This window comes from Salmo salar, chromosome 24, assembly GCF_965601325.2.
Source record: "Salmo salar chromosome 24, fSalSal1, whole genome shotgun sequence".
In the NCBI taxonomy this organism is placed as follows: domain Eukaryota; kingdom Metazoa; phylum Chordata; class Actinopteri; order Salmoniformes; family Salmonidae; genus Salmo; species Salmo salar.
The window spans coordinates 35,653,656-35,678,245 of NC_138314.1; the positions used below are offsets into that span (position 1 = coordinate 35,653,656).

At 46.7% G+C, this 24,590-nt stretch overlaps 1 protein-coding gene across 1 annotated transcript in view; it reads left to right on the forward strand.

The window, feature by feature from the left end:
* The window catches only part of LOC106585748 (multiple C2 and transmembrane domain-containing protein 1), a 153,435-nt gene that overhangs the window by 47,736 nt on the left and 81,109 nt on the right, over positions 1-24,590 (forward strand). The window contains exons 8-11 of the mRNA XM_045707019.2: positions 3,309-3,495; positions 14,974-15,067; positions 22,736-22,838; positions 24,200-24,302. Of these exons, the coding sequence (XP_045562975.2) occupies positions 3,309-3,495; positions 14,974-15,067; positions 22,736-22,838; positions 24,200-24,302 (487 nt within the window). The remainder of the gene's footprint in view (positions 1-3,308; positions 3,496-14,973; positions 15,068-22,735; positions 22,839-24,199; positions 24,303-24,590) is intronic.

Genomic DNA, 24,590 nt, shown 5'->3' on the forward strand with positions numbered 1-24,590 from the left:
TTAGCTAATCCAAGCTTATGATTTTAAAAGGCTAATTGATCATTAGAAAAACCTTTTGCAACTATGTTAGCACAGCTGAAAACTGTAGTGCTGATAAAGAAGCAATTCAACTGGCCTTCTTTAGACTAGTTGAGTGTCTGGAGCATCAGCACTTGTGGGTTCGATTACAGGCTTAAAATGGCCAGAAACAAATAACTTTCTTCTGAAACTCGTCAGTCTATTCTTGTTCTGAGAAATGAAGGCTATCCCATGCGAGAAATTGCCAAGAAACTGTAGATCTCGTACAATGGTGTTTACTACTCCCTTCACAGAACAGCGCAAACTGGCTCTAACCAGAATAGAAAGAGGAGTGGGAGGCCCCAATGCACAACTGAGCAAGAGGACAAGTACATTAGAGTGTCTAGTTTGAGAAACAGACTCCTCACAAATCCTCAACTGGCAGTTTCATTAAATAGTACCTGCAAAACACCAGTCTCAACATCAACAGTGAAGAGGAGACTCCGGGATGCTGGACATCTAGGCAGAGTTGCAAAGAAGAAGCCAAGGTGGGTCAATGGGGGTGTTAGGGGTGGTGAGCGCCTGCAGTTTCTCTCTAGGAGTCTCTACAGTCTGTTCTCTGTGCTGCAGCACCCTCTTGATGACAGACAACTCCTTTGCCATCTCCGCCTTTACCTGCACTAGCTCTCTCCTCATGGTGGCCTTTACCTCCTCAAGCACTGTGGTAAGGCTCTATCCTCATGGTGGCCTTTACCTCCTCAAGATCTGTGGTAAGCCTCTCTCCTCATGGTGGCCTTTAACTCCTCAAGATCTGTGGTAAGCCTCTCTCCTCATGGTGGCCTTTACCTCCTCAAGCGCTGTGGTACGCCTCTCTCCTCATGGTGGCTTTTACCTCCTCCAGCGCTGTGGTAAGGCTCTCTCCTCATGGTGGCCTTTACCTCCTCCAGCGCTGTGGTAAGCCTCTTTCCTCATGGTGGCCTTTACCTCCTCAAGCGCTGTGGTAATGCTCTCTCTCAGCTCCTGGACAGAGTTCTTCAGCTGTGTCCTGCACTGGTTGATCTGGTCCTGTAGAAGCTCTGTGTCTGGGCTGGAAGTGGTGTAGCTGGTGTGCTGCTCCTTTAGCTCAGTAACCCATACCTCTAGTCTGTCTCTCAGCAGGCTGATGGTAGTGTGGTCTTGGCTCTGGTGGTTGTAGGCAGACAGGGGGGAGGATATGCCTGTTGTGTGGGTGTAGGTCTGGGCCTGGGCTCCTTCTGTTGGGATTTCTGAAGTGAGGGGAGAGGTCGGGGTGCTGTCCTTGTCTTTTTTGGTTTCCGCTAGCTTCCTTGAGGTGGGGAAGTCCTGCACAAAAGAGCTGAGTGCAGCCGCATTGCCCTGGTCCATGATAGTACCGTTCTGGTACATGTTAACCGTCAGAAACCTGTTTTCCTGGTCCTACTCGCTGTCCTCAAAAATTTGTATTTGCCTTCCTTTGCAAATGCCTTTCTTTGTCATATAGCTGAAATGCCTGGTTACAGCTGTATGCCAGGCAGTAGTGTGGTCTGTGTAAAATAACAGGTTTGTAACAGTCCTGTTGTGTGAGCAATCAGCAAAGTACGTTTCTTGGTTCTCCCTCAGAATTCTGTGTTTAAAATTGATTCTTCCCTTCTCTGATTTGATTTCTGCTGGAAATTCAAAAAAAGGGGGGAAAGTCTCTCAGTCTCTGCTGCTGCTGCTAGCGCTGCCTCAGTGGCCATGTTGCTATAGTTACCACCAGTAAACAGTTGGAGCTAGAGGTAAGCTAGTTGACAAATTTGAATTTGGCTAGCTAGCACGATTAAGTTTGGTCTTTTGACTCACTCTCTGTCAATCTTTTCCTCCTGTGTTGATCTTCAGTTGTACAGTTTGATTACCCATACATTTTTTTGCAAATTTAATCGTGTTAATCTCACTCTTAACAACCAGAAAGTTATAACAAGTCAGGAGCTGTTTTTCTGCATGACTTCTCTCTCTCTCTCCCCATCTCTGCCTCTCGCTCTCCCTCTCTCACCATCTCTGCCCATCTTTCTCTCTCCCCCATCTCTGCCTCTCTCTCTCCCACATCTCTGCCTCTCTCCATCTCTGCCACTCTCGCTCTCCCCCATCTCTGCCTCTCTCTCGCTCTCCCTCTCTCTCTCCCCATCTCTCTCTCTCTCTCTCTCTCTCTCTCTCTCTCTCTCTCTCTCTCTCAATTAAATTCAATTAAATTCAATGGCTTTATTGGCATAGGAAACATATGTTAACATTGCCAAAGCAAGTGAAATAGATAATAAACAATAAAATAAAATAAACATTACACTCACAGAAGTTCCAAAAGAATAAAGACATTTCAAATGTCATATTACTGTATGTCTATATACAGTGTTGTAACAATGTGCAAATAGTTAAAGTACAAAAGGGAAAATAAGTAAACATTAATATGGGTTGTATTTACAATGGTGTTTGTTCTTCACTGGTTGCCCTTTTCTTGTGGCAACAGGTCACACATCTTGCTGCTATGATGGCACGCTGTGGTATTTCCCCCAGTAGATATGGGAGTTTAACAAAATTGGGTTTGTTTTCAAATTCTTTGTGGATCTTTGTAATCTGAGGGAAATATGTGTCTCTAATATGGCCATATATTTGGCAGGAGGTTAGGTTTCCACCTCATTTTGTGGGCAGACTGCACATAGCCTGTCTTCTCTTGAGAGCCAGGTCTGACTACGGTGTCCTATACTCACTGAGTCTGTACATAGTCAAAGCTTTCCTTAAGTTTGGGTCAGTCACAGAGGTCAGGTATTCTGCCACGGTGTACTCTCTTTTTAGGGCCAAATAGCGTTCTAGTTTGCTCAGATTTTTTGTTAATTCTTTCAAATGTGTCAAGTAATTATCTTTTTGTTTTCTCATGATTTGGTTCGGTCTAATCTCTCTCTGTCTTTCTTTCTTTCTTTCTTTCTTTCTTTCTTTCTTTCTTTCTTTCTTTCTTTCTTTCTTTCTTTCTTTCTTTCTTTCTTTCTTTCTTTCTTTCTTTCTTTCTTTCTTTCTTTCTTTCTTTCTTTCCTTCTCTCTCTCTCTCTCTCTCTCTCTCCCATCTCTGGCTCTCTCTCTCTCCCCATCTCTGCCCCTCTATCTCTCTCCCCATCTCTGCCTCTATCTCTCTCTTGTCTTTTCTACCTCACTCTTTCTCATCCCCTCTCTCCTGCTTTTACCCACATCTCACTCTTTCTCACTCTCGTGGTTTTGTTTTTTCCTCTCAATGTTAGTCTACAAAGACCTGTACATCTCAATTTCCAAATATGTATGTGTTTTTTCAGGTGTTCGATAGACCTGTCACCGCTTAGTAAAGAGCACACCCATAAGTTGGACCTGCCGCTGGAGGAGGGCGAGGGCATGCTGGTGCTGCTGGTCACACTCACAGGGGCAGCAGCAGTGTCCATCTCGGACCTGTCGGTCAATATCCTGGACGACCCACACGAGAGACACCAGATACTACAGAGATATGTGAGTTCGTTTGTGTGTGTGTGTCTGTGCATGTGTGTCTGCGTCACTAGGGCTGAGTTTACACAGGCAGCCCAATTCTGATATTTTTCCACTAATTGGTCTTTTGACCAATCATATCAGTTTTTTTTTAATCAGATCAATCAGAATTGGTCTGCCTGTCTAAACAGTCAATGTGACCTTAACAGCAGCTACCAGGCTCTAGGTCTCTCCTGCTCCCTCTTGTGGAGACATGAAGCTGCAGCATTATGTCACGGACTTGTAAGTACAGCAATGTGAACTTGTTTTTCATTAGATCACATTTCCAACCAGTAGACTCATAAGCCAATCAATACTGATAAATGGATTGTTCAGAGAAAAACATCCTCCAGGCCCTGTTTTTCTCACCTGTCCGTGCTCTAAATGGCTCCAGGGTGAAGTTTCCAGTAAGTACAGATCGAGGATTAGCTTCCCCTCCTCCAATACTAACCTTAACCATTAGTGGGGGAAATGCACAACTGACCCAAGATCAACTTCACTCTACACTGTATACATGTCTGTCCTGCTTTACCACATCAAATGAAATGTTATTTGTAACATGCGTCGAATGCAACCTTAACGTGAAATGCTTACTTACAAGCCCTTAACCTATATACAGGGGGCACCGGTACAGTCAATGTGTGGGGGTACAGGTTAGTCAAAGTGATTTGTACATGTAGGTAGGGGTAAAATGACTATGCATCGATAATAAACAGCGAGTTGAAGCAGTGTAAAAACAAAGGGGGGGATGTCAATGTAAATAGTCTGGGTGGCCATTTGATACATTTTTCTGCAGTCTTATGGCTTGGGGGTAGAAGCTGTTAAGAAGCCTTTTGGACCTTGCCGTGCGGTAACAGAGAGTGGAGTCTTTGACCATTTTTTGGGCCTTCCAACCAAGCCTTGTACTGCCCCAACGTTTCCATAAAAATGGCTTTGACCTGCTAACTACTGCTGAAAGAGGGAAGGGGCCAGAAGAAAACAGGCTGAGGTAGAGAGAAGTGGAGAAAAAGAGGGGGCTGATAGGTTAAGAGAGAAGACCTCCTGACAGATTCTATTGAAACTGAAGCTGCCGTGAATCCCTCTTCTCTCTCCACTGAGAGACCTTGGTTTCTAGCGTATTAGGCTTTTATGCCATAGTGTGAGTGGGTGTGAATATTTATATTTGTGAATATGTAAAAGTCTCTGTGGAGTGTGCTAGTGTGTTGCTGTGTGTGTGTGAGTATGTATGTTAATGAACCAGTCAGTAGGACCTCAGTGTGTTTGCTGTAAAAGGCATGGTGTCTCTCTGAGGAGTCTTAGTCTCCCTGTCCTTTTGAGACCCTCCCGCCACAGCACAATACACTCTGCCTGTTCCTTTGTCTTAATGCTGTTAACCCTTCACTGGCTGTCACTCAGCCATCAGCCCAGCACAAAGACACACACACACACACACACACACACACACACACACACACACACACACACACACACACACACACACACACACACACACACACACACACACACACACACACACACACACACACACACACACACACACACATACACACACACACACAAACACTCACACGGGGCTCTGCAGCTCACTCTCTGACAGGCCTGATGGGGGACACTCGTCATATATCAACAGTATGTCATCTGGTGGAAGATGCTCAACTGTCTGATAATGCATATTGAGTCCTGGAGGAGCGTTGTTCCAACGCTGTGCTCCTTCATTAAGACAGGGGTTGAATACTCCTACAGCGCTGTGTGTGTCATTTATATCTCTGTAATTTCACCATACTCTAGCAACCTACTTAATTTGTTTGTATGTAGGAGTTTGATTGAGTGTGTGTATCTGTTTGTGTCTCTGTGTGTTTGTGTGTGTGTTTGTGTGTGTGAATACTGTGCTTTAATTTAAGTGTAGAGTCCTGCTGGGTTGTGTGGTTGATCTGGGTGAGCTCCAGTGGAGAGCGCTCCACAGGCCAACCACGGACTTGTGACCTACATACAACGCTAGCAGCTCATTGGCTGGCCATGAGAGCGCTTCCTGCGCTGCAGTGGCATCCTATGCTCAAAGGGGGGAGCTCTAGGACCTAGACAGATGGCAGGCGTGCCTCTCTTCCTTCACTCACTTTGAGCTAGGGCCGGGAGGGGAGTGTGTGTGTGTGTGTGTGTGTGTGTGTGTGTGTGTGTGTGTGTGTGTGTGTGTGTGTGTGTGTGTGTGTGTGTGTGTGTGTGTGTGTGTGTGTGTGTGTGGTGTGTGTGTGTGTGTGTGTGTGTGTGTGTGTGTGTGTGTGTGTAATAGTGAGAAGTAAGGGGTGAGGGTTGTGCTGGCAGGAGTAGGCGTGCAAAATGAAAAGAAAAAGCTATTTCACCTTTTACAACTCCAGCCCCTGTTTTTCTGCGCGTTAAACAAGATACATTTTCCCCCATCTTTTCTCTCCCTCGTTTTCATGCTTGCTCTCTGTCTCTCTGTGTAGGTTCTGCTCTCTGTCTCTCTGTGTAGGTTCTGCTCTCTGTCTGTCTGTGTAGGTTCTGCTCTCTGTCTCTCTGTGTAGGTTCTGCTCTCTGTCTCTCTGTGTAGGTTCTGCTCTCTGTCTCTCTGTGTAGGTTCTGCTCTTCGTCTCTCTGTGTATGTTCAGCTCTACATCTCTCTGTGTAGGTTCTGCTCTGTCTCTCTGTGTAGGTTCTGCTCTCTGTCTCTCTGTGTAGGTTCTGCTCTTCGTCTCTCTGTGTAGGTTCTGCTCTTCGTCTCTCTGTGTAGGTTCTGCTATTCGTCTCTGTGTAGGTTCTGCTATTCCTCTCTCTGTGTAGGTTCTGCTCTTCGTATTTCTGTGTAGGTTCTGCTCTCTGTCTGTGTAGGTTCTGCTCTTCATCTCTCTGTGTAGGTTCTGGTCTTCGTATTTCTGTGTAGGTTCTGCTATTCATCTTTCTGTGTAGGTTCTGCTCTTCGTATTTCTGTGTAGGTTCTGCTCTCTGTGTAGGTTCTGCTCTTCATCTCTCTGTGTAGGTTCTGCTCTTCGTATTTCTGTGTAGGTTCTGCTCTTCGTCTCTCTGTGTAGGTTCTGCTCTTCATCTCTCTGTGTAGGATCTGCTCTTCATCTCTCTGTGAAGGTTCTGCTCTTCGTCTCTCTGTGTAGGTTCTGCTCTCTGTCTGTGTAGGTTCTGCTCTTCATATTTCTGTGTAGGTTCTGCACTTCGTCTCTCTGTGTAGGTTCTGCTTTCTGTCTCTCTGTGTAGGTTCTGCTCTCTGTCTCTCTGTGTAGGTTCTGCTCTCTGTCTCTCTGTGTAGGGTCTGCTCTTCGTCTCTCTGTGTAGGTTCTGGTCTCTGTCTCTCTGTGTAGGTTCTGCTCTTCGTCTCTCTGTGTAGGTTCTGGTCTCTGTCTCTCTGTGTAGGTTCTGCTATTCATCTCTCTGTGTAGGTTCTGCTATTCATCTCTCTGTGTAGGTTCTGCTCACTGTCTCTCTGTGTAGGTTCTGCTCTCTGTCTGTGTAGGTTCTGCTCTCTGTCTCTCTGTGTAGGTTCTTCTATTCATCTCTCTGTGTAGGTTCTGCTCTACGTCTCACTGTGTAGGTTCTGCTCTCTGTCTCTCTGTGTAGGTTTTGCTCTTCGTCTCTCTGTGTAGGTTCTGCTCTCTGTCTCTCTGTGTAGGTTCTGCTCTCTGTCTCTCTGTGTAGGTTCTGCTCTCTGTCTCTCTGTGTAGGTTCTGCTCTCTGTCTCTCTGTGTAGGTTCTGCTCTTCGTCTCTCTGTGTAGGTTCTGCTCTTCGTCTCTCTGTGTAGGTTCTGCTCTTCGTCTTTTTGTGTAGGTTCTGCTATTCGTCTCTCTGTGTAGGTTCTGCTATTCATCTCTCTGTGTAGGTTCTGCTCTACGTCTCTCTGTGTAGGTTCTGCTCTACGTCTCTCTGTGTAGGTTCTGGTCTCTGTCTCTCTGTGTAGGTTCTGCTCTACGTCTCTCTGTGTAGGTTCTGCTCTCTGTCTCTCTGTGTAGGTTCTGCTCTTCGTCTCTCTGTGTAGGTTCTGCTCTTCGTCTCTCTGTGTAGGTTCTGCTCTTCATCTCTCTGTGAAGGTTCTGCTCTTCGTCTCTCTGTGTAGGTTCTGCTCTCTGTCCCTCTGTGTAGGTTCTGCTCTCTGTCTGTGTAGGTTCTGCTCTTCATATTTCTGTGTAGGTTCTGCTATTCATCTCTCTGTGTAGGTTCTGCTCTCTGTCTCTCTGTGTATGCTCAGCTCTACATCTTTCTGTGTAGGTTCTGCACTTCGTCTCTCTGTGTAGGTTCTGCTCTTCGTATTTCTGTGTAGGTTCTGCTCTTCATCTCTCTGGGAAGGTTCTGCTCTTCGTCTCTCTGTGTAGGTTCTGCTCTACGTCTCTTTGTGTAGGTTCCGCTCTCTGTCTCTCTGTGTAGGTTCTGCTCTCTATCTGTGTAGGTTCTGCTCTTCATATTTCTGTGTAGGTTCTGCTGTTCATCTCTCTGTGTAGGTTCTGCTCTTCGTCTCTCTGTGTAGGTTCTGCTCTACGTCTCTTTGTGTAGGTTCTGCTCTCTGTCTCTCTGTGTAGGTTCTGCTCTCTGTCTCTCTGTGTAGGTTCTGCTCTCTGTCGCTCTGTGTAGGTTCTGCTCTCTGTCTCTCTGTGTAGGGTCTGCTCTTCGTCTCTCTGTGTAGGTTCTGGTCTCTGTCTCTCTGTGTAGGTTCTGCTCTTCGTCTTTCTGTGTAGGTTCTTCAGTTGGAGGGGGACAGTGTGGTTTGGTTTGAAGAGGACTGCCGCCATTAGCATATTCCTTTTCTCCTGACTGATGCCCTTTTAATGAGAGAATTTAATAAAGATGTACCTTATCAAGACACACAGATAACAGCAAGTGCTGGTACTAATGCTGTACAATACCCAAAGCAAATTAGTCCGAGTGTGTGTGTGTGTGTGCACGCCCCTGTGCGTGCACGTCTGTGTGTGTGTCTCAGTGTGTCTGTGCATGTGTTCATGAATATGTGTGTGTGTGTATGTGTGTGAAGCATTGCTCGGGCGAATGTATTCCCTGATATCATCAGTTCGGAATCAGCTGTCTAGCAGACGGCCGTACAAACACCCACTAGTACTAATCACTGCAACCTCCCTAACACACCACCTACCCTTCACCCCCACCTCCCACCCCACCTCTCACCCCCTTCAACCAACCAACCAGTAAGCTATTTAGGGAAGGGGTTGGTGAGGGTTTCAAGTGCCATGCATTGTCATCGTCATAGCGCCCGTGCTTTGAAGCAAAGATGATGGCTCCTTAAAAACGTATGGTCGAGGAACGAACACAGTTTAAGTCCCTCTGTCCCTGACTTCTCACTACTGGCCCGGCCCAACATCATTAACGCAGCACAGTCATATCAGAGGACTTTCAGCTTTCAGCTGGCTGCCTGACGAGACCCTCCTCCCTCCACGGTAAGTCCCTGTGTAAATGGTGAGGCAGCAGAAGGAAGACGTTAGCCCGTTTAAAGTGTTTTCCGAGGTCAGCCTAAAATGCAGGCGTTTCCCTCCCCTTAATCTGCCTCCATTGAAGAGAACTGATAATACACACCTGAGAGTGGGCTCTGGAGACGCCGGGTTTCTCCAAGTACCTTTTCTCATCCTATATGGCTTATTGTAATGTGTGTGTCTCCATTATAGTCTGGCCCTAGGCTTTGGTCTGTTTGATAAAGAGCCACACGGGTGGGCTTATAGCTGTTATTCCCCCCCTGGAATAGGTTTGGATGCTATTCTGTCTATTGTGGTTGTTAATCACGTACAGACTGGAGGACTGGTGTCTCTAGCTGTGAGATGCTGGAGGACTGGTGTCTCTAGCTGTGAGGTGCTGGAGGACTGGTGTCTCTCTAGCTGCGAGATGCTGGAGGACTGGTGTCTCTCTAGCTGCGAGATGCTGGAGGACTGGTGTCTCTCTAGCTGTGAGATGCTGGAGGACTGGTGTCTCTCTAGCTGTGAGATGCTGGAGGACTGGTGTCTCTCTAGCTGTGAGATGCTGGAGGACTGGTGTCTCTAGCTGTGAGAAGCTGGAGGACTGGTGTCTCTCTAGCTGTGAGGTGCTGGAGGACTGGTGTCTCTAGCTGTGAGATGCTGGAGGACTGGTGTCTCTAGCTGTGAGATGCTGGAGGACTGGTGTTTCTCTAGCTGTGAGATGCTGGAGGACTAGTGTCTCTCTAGCTGCGAGATGCTGGAGGACTGGTGTCTCTCTAGCTGTGAGATGCTGGAAGACTGGTGTCTCTCTAGCTGCGAGATGCTGGAGGACTGGTGTCTCTCTAGCTGTGAGATGCTGGAAGACTGGTGTCTCTCTAGCTGTGAGATGCTGGACGACTGGTGTCTCTCTAGCTGTGAGGTGCTGGAGGACTGGTGTCTCTCTAGCTGTGAGGTGCTGGAGGACTGGTGTCTCTCTAGCTGTGAGATGCTGGAGGACTGGTGTCTCTCTAGCTGCGAGATGCTGGAGGACTGGTGTCTCTCTAGCTGTGAGATGCTGGAGGACTGGTGTCTCTCTAGCTGTGAGGTGCTGGAGGACTGGTGTCTCTAGCTGTGAGATGCTGGAGGACTGGTGTCTCTCTAGCTGTGAGATGCTGGAGGACTGGTGTCTCTCTAGCTGTGAGATGCTGGAGGACTGGTGTCTCTCTAGCTGTGAGATGCTGGAGGACTGGTGTTTCTCTAGCTGTGAGATGCTGGAGGACTGGTGTTTCTCTAGCTGTGAGATGCTGGAAGACTGGTGTCTCTCTAGCTGTGAGATGCTGGAGGACTGGTGTCTCTAGCTGTGAGAAGCTGGAGGACTGGTGTCTCTAGCTGTGAGATGCTGGAGGACTGGTGTCTCTCTAGCTGTGAGAAGCTGGAGGACTGGTGTCTCTAGCTGTGAGATGCTGGAGGACTGGTGTCTCTCTAGCTGCGAGATGCTGGAGGACTGGTGTCTCTCTAGCTGTGAGATGCTGGAGGACTGGTGTCTCTCTAGCTGCGAGATGCTGGAGGACTGGTGTCTCTCTAGCTGTGAGATGCTGGAAGACTGGTGTCTCTCTAGCTGTGAGATGCTGGAGGACTGGTGTCTCTAGCTGTGAGATGCTGGAGGACTGGTGTCTCTAGCTGTGAGATGCTGGAGGACTGGTGTCTCTAGCTGTGAGATGCTGGAGGACTGGTGTCTCTAGCTGTGAGATGCTGGAGGACTGGTGTCTCTCTAGCTGTGAGATGCTGGAAGACTGGTGTCTCTCTAGCTGTGAGATGCTGGAGGACTGGTGTCTCTAGCTGTGAGAAGCTGGAGGACTGGTGTCTCTAGCTGTGAGATGCTGGAGGACTGGTGTCTCTCTAGCTGCGAGATGCTGGAGGACTGGTGTCTCTCTAGCTGTGAGATGCTGGAAGACTGGTGTCTCTCTAGCTGCGAGATGCTGGAGGAATGGTGTCTCTCTAGCTGCGAGATGCTGGAGGACTGGTGTCTCTCTAGCTGTGAGATGCTGGAGGACTGGTGTCTCTAGCTGTGAGGTGCTGGAGGACTGGTGTCTCTCTAGCTGTGAGATGCTGGAGGACTGGTGTCTCTCTAGCTGTGAGATGCTGGAGGACTGGTGTCTCTAGCTGTGAGGTGCTGGAGGACTGGTGTCTCTCTAGCTGCGAGATGCTGGAGGACTGGTGTCTCTCTAGCTGCGAGATGCTGGAGGACTGGTGTCTCTCTAGCTGTGAGATGCTGGAGGACTGGTGTCTCTCTAGCTGTGAGATGCTGGAGGACTGGTGTCTCTAGCTGTGAGATGCTGGAGGACTGGTGTCTCTCTAGCTGTGAGGTGCTGGAGGACTGGTGTCTCTCTAGCTGTGAGGTGCTGGAGGACTGGTGTCTCTCTAGCTGTGAGATGCTGGAGGACAGGTGTCTCTCTAGCTGCGAGATGCTGGAGGACTGGTGTCTCTCTAGCTGTGAGATGCTGGAGGACTGGTGTCTCTCTAGCTGTGAGGTGCTGGAGGACTGGTGTCTCTAGCTGTGAGATGCTGGAGGACTGGTGTCTCTCTAGCTGTGAGATGCTGGAGGACTGGTGTCTCACTAGCTGTGAGATGCTGGAGGACTGGTGTCTCTCTAGCTGTGAGATGCTGGAGGACTGGTGTTTCTCTAGCTGTGAGATGCTGGAGGACTGGTGTTTCTCTAGCTGTGAGATGCTGGAAGACTGGTGTCTCTCTAGCTGTGAGATGCTGGAGGACTGGTGTCTCTAGCTGTGAGAAGCTGGAGGACTGGTGTCTCTAGCTGTGAGATGCTGGAGGACTGGTGTCTCTCTAGCTGTGAGAAGCTGGAGGACTGGTGTCTCTAGCTGTGAGATGCTGGAGGACTGGTGTCTCTCTAGCTGCGAGATGCTGGAGGACTGGTGTCTCTCTAGCTGTGAGATGCTGGAAGACTGGTGTCTCTCTAGCTGCTAGATGCTGGAGGACTGGTGTCTCTCTAGCTGTGAGATGCTGGAAGACTGGTGTCTCTCTAGCTGTGAGATGCTGGAGGACTGGTGTCTCTAGCTGTGAGATGCTGGAGGACTGGTGTCTCTAGCTGTGAGATGCTGGAGGACTGGTGTCTCTAGCTGTGAGATGCTGGAGGACTGGTGTCTCTAGCTGTGAGATGCTGGAGGACTGGTGTCTCTCTAGCTGTGAGATGCTGGAAGACTGGTGTCTCTCTAGCTGTGAGATGCTGGAGGACTGGTGTCTCTAGCTGTGAGATGCTGGAGGACTGGTGTCTCTCTAGCTGTGAGATGTGTCTCTCTTACAGGAGAGTTTACTGTGGGAAGTTGTGTGTGCAGTGCTTGTGTTGGTTTCTTTCAGTTTAAATGTCTCGTAGTTTTTCCCATCTGTGTACAGATTCTCTCTCGTTCACTGAGTTACATTCAGTTTTTTCTGATAAGGTTTCCACATTTCTGTCCCCCTCTGTACGAACGTGACAGTTTATGTATGTGTGTCTTGTTACACACCTAACAGAGAAGTGTTGATTTACTATTATTCAGCCCAGTAATGGTGCTGCTTTGCAGTGTATTGTTTATATTAGCTGTATGGAGGCAAGGGGAGGGGAGGGGAGGGGAGCGGAGCAGGTGGGAGGAATACATACTAATGGCCAAGAAGGACCTGGACTGATGTGTCTTAATGGACCTGTGGAGGGAGACACACTGACCTCTCCTCAAGTGCTGCCACTCCACTCCACCAGCCCCTATACCCCAATAACACCCCCTTAACAACCCCATACACCCCCATAACTCAGCCCCTCAACCCACACAGAGTAGAGGAAGAGGTAGAGAGAGAGATGTCGAGAAAGGGAAGAGAGAGGAGGAGGAAGAAGCTCTTAGCATTCCATTTTTATTATGACATTTCACAGTCATCCGATTGAATGTCCCCTGACCGGATTGTCCAGCCGGCAGACGGTGGGGATGAAATGTTATTTGGAGTGTTGATAAAAGGTGAGGCACCTCCAAGATGACAGCGAGTCATAAGGCCCGGCGCGCTGACATTCATTTTCTCCACAACAGAGATGGAATAAGACGTCACGGTGACAAGGTGTCAATCAAGCTGGGGCCCCGCCATATAACTAACCCCTCTTCCCCTCCTCCCCCCCACTTCCCCATCCCTGGTCCCTGCTGGCGGGTAGGGGTGGTGGATGGGGGGTGGATCCTCTTCAACAGTAATGGGGCTAGGCTGAACCCAGAGCGAGCGAGCCTCGTCAGCTTGGTAGCTGGGAGGAAGGGAGGTGGGGAAGGTGGGGGAGGTGGGGGAGAATGGGAGGATGGGAGGTAGGGAGGATGGGATGTGGGGGAGGTTGGTAGCTGGGAGGATGGAAGAGGATGGGAGGATGGGAGATATGGGAGGTGGGATGTGGGGGAGGATGTGAGGTGGGGGGGTTGGTAGCTGGGAGGATGGGAGGTGAGGGAGGATGGGAGGATGAGAGGGGGGAGTTTGGGAGGATGGGAGGTAGGGGAGGTTGGGGGGTGGGTGAGGATGGGGTGTGGGGGGAGGTTGGGAGGTGGGGGAGGATGGGAGGTGGGTGAAGATGGGAGGTGGGGAAGGATGGGAGGTGGGGGAGGTTGGGTGGTGGGGGAGGATGGGAAGTGGAGGAGGATGAGAGGTGGGGAGGATGGGTTAGAGGGTGGGAAAATATATTCTACAGCATTTCATTAAAAAAATAAAGAGGCCTCATCTCCTGAGCTTTTCAATCTATCTGCCTGTCTATTGAGAGGGCCTGAAAAGGCAACCCTGCAAATCAGAAATTCCTCTGCTATGGAAATGTTCCGGCTTCACAAATCAACCATGTTTCTCTCTCTCTCTCTCTCTCTCTCTCTCTCTCTCTCTCTCTCTTTTAGGCCGTCCTCAATAATCACAAATAATAAGCTGTCATATCTTCAGAGAAATCATGTATTAAACTTATGTGGAAAGGTTTTTCTCCCCTTCTCCTTCCTCTCCTCTCATCTTCATTCTAAGGCATTTCAACAATAATATCGCTGGAAACAGGCAGAGGCTGACAGAGTTTATAATAAATTAAGTCTGTAGCCTGGCCCTGACTCTGAAATGTAAATTATAATTACTCCTCTGGGTATGTAAGGGGGTTATTGCCAGAGAGAGAAATAAATTGAAGTGAAGTGTGTTTTCTCTGCTTTTAAGACACGCCAGCACGGCTCTCAGTGCAGGGCTGTGTGTGTGTGTGTATCTGTGTGTGTGATTGCACCTCCTCAGCTCTTTCCTTTATCTGCTAGACTTGTCCATACATTTACGCTGCCAGAGTTGTCCTATGTCCTATCTGACCTCTGTGAAGGGACAATGAGGCTGCTGCTAACATGGAGATGTGTGTTTTCATTGAGTGATAGAAAAAGTCACAGCAGACTGGACTGGTTTCATCATCATACAGTCGAGAGATGATCACTGTACCCTGTAGAGAGTGGTGTGTGTGTGTGTGTGTGTGTGTGTGTGTGTGTGTGTGTGTGTGTGTGTGTGTGTGTGTGTGTGTGTGTGTGTGTGTGTGTGTGTGTGTGTGTGTGTGTGTGTGTGTGTACACCAGTATGACCAGTAGATATGTGATGGTGCCCAGTAACTATCACATCAGTGCCTGGATCCCAGTCACGCCTCAGTGGAAGTGGGAAGTGTCTGAGCTCTGCAATTTCTCTATATGGCGTCTATCAGTAAATGGCGTGTGTTTTGCTCTCTCGCTCCCTGTCTCTCTCTCTCTCTCTCTCTCTCTCTCTCTCTCTCTCTCTCTCTCTCTCTCTCTCTCTCTCTCTCTCTCCCACTCGTTCACACAAAACAGAAAAGGTAATGACATTCTTCTGAGCATAGTGCCTGTGTGTTAAACTAAAGAAAAGAGAGATAGAGAAGGGAAGATCGTCGACTGGCTGGGCAATGAAAAGACATTTTGGCCATTCGACTTCACTTAATGTGAACGTTTGGATGTCAGTGGTAAATTGTTGAACGCATGAACTGTTTCCCACAGCTTAATGTAGTCAATGTACCCATCACCCCTGACCTCTGACCTCTAACCTGCAGAGTGTGCTGAGGTCGTTCCACAACCTGAAGGACGTGGGAGTGGTCCAGGTTAAGGTCATCAGATCAGAGGGGCTGATGGCAGCAGACGTCACAGGTAAGTCAACTAAATCCTCTTCAAATGACATACAAATCTTCTTCTCTGCTCTGAAAAGCGAATAACTTTTGTAAATCTGTTGCTAAACGGCACTCCCACTTGTCTGTATGTTTCCACAAAATGTATTCTTCCCATGCCAAATGTATAAAACGTCAATCTTTCAATTTGGTGTCATTGACAATGGCCAATAAGAACACTTAGAGATCGTATCTAGATTACAGAACATCTCATTTAGAACCACATTTATTTTGGGGAGATTGAAATTAATCTAGGGGAGAAACATTTCTCTTGCGTCCTTGTTTCTCCATTACTTCTTACTTTTAATGAGGTATACAGTGGAGAGAACTACTTGACTTTTTCACAGTGTGTTATCTAATGGAAAAGAAGTGGGACTGAGTTAGTTTGGCCTTACTCAGGGGAGAGGACTCACACACATTAGCAGATAGAGCTGCCATACTCCTTCATTTCCTGGTTGGAGCAAGGCCTTATGGCTTTGCCTTTGTTTATTACTGGAAAAACAAATGGAAATCCCTCTATGTACTGCTGACCTCAATACAGTACTCATCGCTCAGTCTGGGTTTTACTTTTGCTGTAGCTACTCTACAGTAAAGTATTCAGGTCACTTTCAGACCAGAACTTATGCAAAACAATCTTTGCCTAGCTGTGTTGTCATTCCTCCATCTGGGTTTCAACGAGAGTTACTTGTGTTGTGATGGAAAAATATGGACTGCGAAGGTGAAGTGCATAGGCTAGCCATTGAACCAATTAGTTCAACAGAAGTGCATAGCCTGAAATGTCCTTCGAGTAAAGTTGTGGGTCCTCTGATTCCATGCAGGGGCCTCTGGTAGCATTGTTGGTGTGAGAGCTAGACACTGTCAAGTATCGCCATTTTGAGTCTCTCTCTCTCTCTCTCTCTCTCTCTCTCTCTCTCTCTCTCGCTGTTAGGTTGTCCTCTCCACCCTCAACGTCGCAATAGCACCCCTAACTTTTAAGGTGGTCCATTCCCTCCACTAATCCCGCCTTCACAGACTGTTCAGCCCATCAATCACCCCATCTGTCCGATGGTTTGGTCCATCCTTTATTTCCAACCCACTCAGATGGCCCGATCCACCACGCTGACCCATTAGCCTTGCCAGGCTGTCCCGGTGTATGTGTGTGTATGTATGTATGTGTGTATGTGTGTGGTGTTCCCAATGGAATGGAATGTCTCATGAGCTTTGATTTCACACTTTGGGTCTGCCTGGTGGCCCCACACACACTCTCAGAGACAAAGCCCCTTTAAGAGCTCCTTTAAGGGTCCTCACCCTCACTACATGCAGACCCCTCCACAGCCGGCCAGCATGAGAGAGGTGTCAGGAGCAAGGTAGCAGGCCACAGAGGAACACACACAGGCTTTAATGGGGGGAGAGAGAGAGAGAGAGAGAGAGAGAGAGAGAGAGAGAGAGGGGGAGTGAGAGAGCGAGAGAGAGAGAGCGTTTTTCCATTCCACTCCCATTCATATCCCCCTCTCTCCCTGTGTGGCAATCTGGCACATACCTCTAATTGTGGCGTTTACATGGAGTACCTCTACTCTAGCCCAGGAAAATAACTGAAAATAGTCTCTAAAACCAACAATCCCATTTGATGAGGTGCTCTTAACCGTGTGAGTACCTCCCTTAATGTTCCAGCTTTTCAGCAACACACAGCACCTTCTCAATGGAGGGGCCATACACATTCATGTTCCACATCAATAGTAGGAGTAGTTTGCATATTCCCTCAGGATGGATCTTTGTACTGGTATATTGTTATACAGTAAAAAGTGCATTGAGTTGAGCTGCTGAGGCATCAACATTACTGTGTAGCAGATAGTGAATAACATGTATGAACACTATGTGAGGGTGCAATCATGCACTTGACTGACAGTGGAATACTGAGGAGGGTAGTGATGATGTAGTTATATGTCATTTAGCAGACTCTTTTATCCAAAGTGACTTACAGTTAGGCGTGCATATATTTTTTTCCATAGTAATGACAGTAAGTGAAGCATTTAGACTCTCAGACACTGCCGTAAGCTTTCCTTTTTAACAGCTCCAAAACGGAACTGCGACTTGCCGGCTGGGAGACAATGGCATCATCTCAGTTCTACCGTGTTGGTTTAACTCAGTTTAACACACTTATCTTATTGCTGCCTGAAATGCGGTTAAAGGTCTCGCCGTGAACCCACCCAGGATATGGAAAATGAACCCAGGGAGGAGCTATGGTGTTTCTGGACCATCAAAGTAGCCCTCAAACCCTAGTGGGTAATTGGCTGGGACAGCCGTCTCTGCTGCTCTCCAATAAGGTGAAAGTTCATCACCAGCGACATCCGCTCACCACCACCGCCACATTGCCTGCATATTATTAAAGGAGCACGCCTTTCTCTTCAAAACATTTTAATCAATTTCAGTGATTGAATTTCAGTCAATCGTAGCTAATTCGAGAGTATTGTGTTGAATATTCTAGTGACTACGGAAATATCGTGAACAACTGTATGTGGTTGCAGTTATTAAGGAAGACAGTATATTGTTCAACATTTAGAAAATGTATCCTCAAAAACATCAAATATGAGTTATATTTGGTCATTGTACTCAAAGCCCTAATGTTTTCTCAATCTTAAATACACGTTTCTTCTTTCTTGACATTTTTCTTGTCATTAATTCTTACTATGATTTTTTATCTTGCTTTACAAAATATGCTAATTTATAGTAGTATCATCTTTCACTATCTATTCTGTATTAAATGTTTTATTGAGTCTCTTCAAATAGCACATTATAAAGTCATATTGTAAATGTTAACAGTCGATGACTGGTAGTGTATTATTCTGTGTATACTGATGTAGGAGTGAGTGTCAATATCAACTGGAAGTGTATACCTGCAGATCGATATGTGTCACAATTAGATGTGAGAGGCATTGATCACAGTGACTTTTGTTTCACTCTCCCTCTGTGCTGTCCTTATCACAGTCAATAGAGTCGTACTCTATGCGCCGCCTCAACAGGGAGTTTAGGAATTAACCTAAATTCAACCTCGCATTGAACCCCATTTTTTCTGTTCTGAACTTCATTATTAAAAGCAATGTACTCTGAAGTAATTTTATTTTAAATCACGCTCTTGGGAACTTTGAATGGGATATTTTTCTCTCTTCCTGGCCTAGCTTTTAAGAGTGATATGATTGAACAAACAGCAAAAGTGTTCCCAACAGTTTTGATAAAAGTTAAGATCAAAGCTGTAGTTAAGTTTTTGTTGTTATGAATCGTAAATTAAATGTGTGCATGCATGGGGAGGGAGGGGCAGTCCTTTCAATTTACAAAGAAACAGTAACATGTATTTCCATACACAAACACAGAACATATCATGTAGGAAAGAAAATAAAGGAGCTTTTGATATATATATATATATATATATATATACAGTACCAGTCAATGGTTTGGACACACCTACTCATTCAAGGGTTTCTCTTTATTTTTACTCTTTTCTACATTGTAGAATAATAGTGAAGACATCAAAACTATGAAACACACACATAACACACACTAACACACACTAACCAAAAAAGTGTAAACAAATCAAAATATATTTGAGAAATTGAGATTCTTTGAGATTCTTCTGCCTTTACGACAGCTTTACACACTCTTGGCATTCTCTCAACCATCTTCAACTGAATGCTTTTCCAAGAGTCTTAAAGGAGTTCCCACATACTGTATGCTGAGCACTTGTTGGCTGCTTTTCCTTCGCTCTGCAGTCCAACTCATCCCAAACCATCTCAATTGGGTTGAGGTTGGGTGATTATGGAGGCCAGGACATCTGATGCAGCAATCCATCACTCTCCTTCTTGGTCAAATAGCCCTTACACAGCCTGGAGGTGTGTTGGGTCATTATCCTGTTGAAAAACAAATGATAGTCCCACTAAGCGCGAACCAGATAGGATGGCGTATCGGTGCAGAATGCTGTGGTAGCCATGCTAGTTAAGTGCGCCTTGAATTTTAAATAAATCACAGTGTCACCAGCAAAGCACTCCCACACCATCACACCTCCTCCTTCATGCTTCACGGTGGGAACCACACATGCGGAGATCATCTATTCATCTATTCTGCGTCTCACAAAGAGACGGTGGTTGGAACCAAAAATCTCAAATTTGCACTCATCAGACCAAAGGACAGATTTCCACCGGTCTAATGTCCATTGCTCGTGTTTCTTGGCCAAATCTCAATCTGAGGTGCAGTTAATTGTAATGAATTTATCCTCTGAAGCAGAAGTAACTCTGGGTCTTCCTTTCCTGTGGCGGTCCTCACGAGAGCCAGTTTCATCGTAGCGCTTGATGGTTTTTGCGGCCGTACTTGAAGAAACTTTCAAAGTTCTTGAACTTTCCCGCGTTGACTGACCTTCATGTCTTTAAGTATTGATTGACTGTCATTTCTTTTTGCTTATTTGAGCTGTTCTTTCCAAAGTATGGATTTGGTCTTTACCAAATAGGGCTATCTTCTGTATACCACGCCTACCTTGTCACAACACAACTGATTGGCTCAAACACATTAAGAAGGAAAGACATTCCACAAATTAACTTTTTACAGGGCACAACTGTTAATTGAAATCCATTCCAGGTGACTACCTCATGAAGCTGGTTGAGAGCATGTCAAGAGTGTGCAAAGCTGTCATTTAGGCAAAGGGTGAATATTTTGAAGAATATCAAATATCAAATAGATAACACTTTTTTGGATACTGCATGATTCCATATGTGTTTTTTCATAGTTTTAATGTCTTCACTATTATTCTGCAATGAGTTGGTGTGTCCAAACCTTTCACTGGTACTGTATATAGGACATTTGTTGTGATTAATAGAGTATGCTAGTCTCTGGAGAAGGTTCCAACCATAATGATTATGTCTCTGTTACATGGCTTCCAAACTCCATGTTCCTCTCTCCTGCCTCCACACCTCCATGCCTCCATGTTCTTCTGTTCAGAATCCACACCTCCATGTTCCTCTGTTCAGCCTCCACACCTCCATGTTCCTCTGTTCAGCCTCCACACCTCCATGTTCCTCTGTTCAGCCTCCACACCTCCATGTTCCTCTGTTCAGCCTCCACACCTCCATGTTCCTCTGTTCAGCCTCCACACCTCCACACCTCCATGTTCCTCTGTTCAGCCTTCACACCTCCATGTTCCTCTGTTCAGCCTCCACACCTCCATGTTCCTCTGTTCAGCCTCCACACCTCCATGTTCCTCTGTTCAGCCTTCACACCTCCATGTTCCTCTGTTCAGCCTCCACACCTCCACACCTCCATGTTCCTCTGTTTTGCCTCCACACCTCCATGTTCCTCTGTTCAGCCTCCAAACCTCCATGTTCCTCTGTTTATGCCTCCACACCTCCATGTTCCTCTGTTCAGCCTCCAAACATCCATGTTCCTCTGTTCAGCCTCCACACCTCCATGTTCCTCTGTTCAGCCTTCACACCTCCACACCTCCATGTTCCTCTGTTCAGCCTCCACAACTCCACACCTCAATGTTCCTCTGTTCAGCCTCCACACCTCCATGTTCCTCTGTTCAGCCTCCACAACTCCACGCCTCCGTGTTCCTCTGTTCAGCCTCCACACCTCCATGTTCCTCTGTTCAGCCTTCACACCTACACACCTCCATGTTCCTCTGTTTAGCCTCCACACCTCCATGTTCCTCTGTTCAGCCTCCACACCTCCACAACTCCATGTTCCTCTGTGCAGTCTCCACACCTCCATGTCCCTCTGTTCAGCATCCACAACTCCATGTTCCTCTGTTCAGCCTCCACACCTCTATGTTCCTCTGTTCAGCCTCCACACCTCCATGTTCCTCTGTTCAGCCTCCACACCTCCATGTTCCTCTGTTCAGCCTTCACACCTACACACCTCCATGTTCCTCTGTTTAGCCTCCACACCTCCATGTTCCTCTGTTCAGCCTCCACACCTCCACAACTCCATGTTCCTCTGTGCAGTCTCCACACCTCCATGTCCCTCTGTTCAGCATCCACAACTCCATGTTCCTCTGTTCAGCCTCCACACCTCTATGTTCCTCTGTTCAGCCTCCACACCTCCATGTTCCTCTGTTCAGCCTCCACACCTCCATGTTCCTCAGTTCAGCCTCCACACCTCCATGTTCCTCAGTTCAGCCTCCACACCTTCATGTTCCTCTGTTCAGCCTCCACACCTCCACACCTCCATGTTCCTCTGTTCAGCCTCCACACCTCCATGTTCCTCTGTTCAGCCTCCAGACCTCCACACCTCCATGTTCCTCTGTTCAGCCTCCACACCTCCATGTTCCTCTGTTCTGCCTCTAGACCTCCATGTTCCTCTGTTTATGCCTCCACACCTCCATGTTCCTCTGTTCAGCCTCCACTTGTTTGAAATAACTTACAACGGCCACCGGAGTTCACCCACTACACCACCTGTCACTAAGTCTGTCTTACTGAACTTTCATGGCCTTCCCTCACTCCTCTCTCCCCCCTCTGTCTTCTCAGCCCCATCCCTGTCAGACAAGATGTCTCCTCTCTCCCCCTACCTCTTTTTAGTCCATCCCTGTCAGACAAGATGCCTCCTCTCTCCCCCCCCTACCTCTTTTTAGTCCATCCCTGTCAGACAAGATGCCTCCTCTCTCCCCCTACCTCTTTTTAGTCCATCCCTGTCAGACAAGATGTCTCCTCTCTCCCACCTCCCTCTTCTCAGCCCCATCCCTGTCAGACAAGATGTCTCCTCTCTCCCACCTCCCTCTTCTCAGCCCCATCCCTGTCAGACAAGATGTCTCCTCTCTCCCCCTCCCTCTTTTTAGTCCATCCCTGTCAGGCAAGATGTCTCCTCTCTCCCACCTCCCTCTTTTTAGTCCCATCCCTGTCAGACAATATGTCTCCTCTCTCCCACCTACCTCTTTTTAGTCCATCCCTGTCAGACAATATGTCTCCTCTCTCCCACCTCCCTCTTTTTAGTCCATCCCTGTCAGACAAGATGTCTTCTCTCTCCCCCTATCTATTCCATCCTCACCGGTGCCCCGGGAAGAGTTTCCTTAGTGCTTATCTGGTGGAGTCCGAGCACTAGGATCCCTGTAGCAGGGCCAGTGGTATGGTGTAGCGTGGGGTGAAATGAATTCATCACATCATTACTGCCGGTGATAAATGGTGGCTCGAGCTGTCATGAGGAGGGAGAGGACTGGATGGTAATTATCTGTTCAGCTCTTGGCTCTTCCTCTGCTCCTCTTTACCAGGTAGAATACTTCCCCTACTGCTATTGCTAACCACCAGCACCTCCTCTGTAGGCCACAGACACTGGATTAGACAGGAGTAAACAAGACAGATATTAGGGCTACTCTTCTCCTCACCATGTATCTCAATTTCAATTCAATTTCAACTCAAGAGGCTTTATTGGCATGGGAAACATATGTTAACATTGCCAAAGTAAGTGAAGTAGATAATATACAAAAGTGAAATAAACAAAGATGAACAGTAAACTTTACACTCAAAGAAGTTCCAAAATAATCTGTCTGTCTGTCTGTCTGTCTGTCTGTCTGTCTGTCTGTCTGTCTGTCTGTCTGTCTGTCTGTCTGTCTGTCTGTCTGTCTGTCTGTCCTGTCTGTCTGTCTGTCTGTCTGTGTCTGTCCGTCCGTCCGTCCGTCCGTCCGTCCGTCCGTCCACAGGGAAGAGTGACCCCTTCTGTGTGGTGGAACTGAGTAACGATCGGCTACAGACACACACGGTCTACAAGAACCTCAACCCCGAGTGGAACAAGGTCTTCACCTTGTGAGTGCACTTCTGTACCATGTGTTGCCACATACCCATCCTGATCTCATGCTGGGTGGGCTCTCTCTTTCTGTCTTTCTCACTCTCTGACATATGCCAGTACTTGATATATGTGCACACACACCTATTGAATTGTGTTGCAACTATTGCTAATATTTTATTTTGTATTTTTTTAACTAGGCAAGTCAGTTAAGAACAAATTCCTATTTACAATGACAGCCTACCGGGGAACTGCCCTGTTCAGGGGCAGAACGACTGACTTTAAAAAAAATATATATTATTATTATTATTTTTTCCCTTGTCAACTCAGGGATTTGATCCTGCAACCTTTTGGTTACTGGCCCAACGCTTTAACCACTAGGCTACCTGCCGCCCCAAATAATAAGATATGAAGTATACATATATTATTTTAAGTAGTATTACAGTACAGGTATTACAGTACCTATAACTATAGCACATTATCATAACGAGGCATGGTTATAAAAAAACAATCATAGCTATTACTAATAATTTAAGATGTTTTAAAAACACGAGTTATAATTCGTACTTCATTTCCAGTTATGCCACTACTTGTCACATTTGCCAAAGGACATTGTAAAATGTAAGGATTACAATGTGAATACTATTTTGGGATGCACATGATGATCTCTCTGTTTGTCAATTATGTTCTTTCTATTTCTCTCTATTTCTGCAAAATCTACATGATCATTGTTTGGATAAAGCACGTTTTCTTAAACATCTTGATTGAATAACATGATCAAACACTGTCATTACTACGCGTTTCATTCAACTAGCAAAGCATTGCACAGTGTTTGCACTTAGCCTACTGTAAATAGTCCAAATCTATTTATTTGACAGTGAGAACATATCATATATTCATGAATCTATATATCTCATAGAAAATATAGCTAACGCTAGTACATCGTTGAGATTTAAATTCAGAGGTCTAGGTTTTATCCCCTTATAAATCTTTCCTCCTATACATTTTTATTTTGATTGACATGCCATAATTGGATTCTATACATGACTATGTACATACATTTATATATATATATTTCAGTCTTCTTTACAGGGAAATACACAAGTGAATTCCCAGGGAAAACTGGGTAATTTAGTCGTCCTTTGAGTGGCGCCGTGTCTCTCTTTCTTTAAGAGAAACCTCTTTTCTTTCCATCAGCCTTCTCCTCCCTAGCCTACTTTCAAAGATGACATTTCATAGCCACAATTCCCTTCCTCCTACAACTCTCACACCCTTTATTAGTTGAGTACAAAGCTCATAGAGGCTTGGAGTTTCATCATGCTATGATGCGGGTGTGATATGTGTGATTGTAATGGTGTAACGGTTGTTCTGTGGCGAGTAGTAATGTGAAGGACATCCACTCGGTGTTGGAGGTGACAGTGTACGACGAGGACCGAGACAGAAGTGCAGACTTCCTGGGTAAAGTGGCCATCCCATTACTAAACGTGAGTCCTCCTGATGAAATGTCTCTGCTATCTATCACCTCCCCTAGGGGAAATACTGTAAAAAAAAAAAAACACTGGGAGGATATAAAAACACAAGATATTTTTTGCAACTGTGGATGAGACTGTTATCATTGCACAAAGCAATAGACAGAGTGAGAGAGCGAAAGAGAGAGCTGTAAGGGAGAGAGCGAGAGAGGGCGAGAGAAAGAGAGATATGTAAGAGCGAGAGAGAAGGAGAGAGAGCGATGTAAAGAAAAGAGCGAGAGAGAGACAGCGAGAGTAAATGAA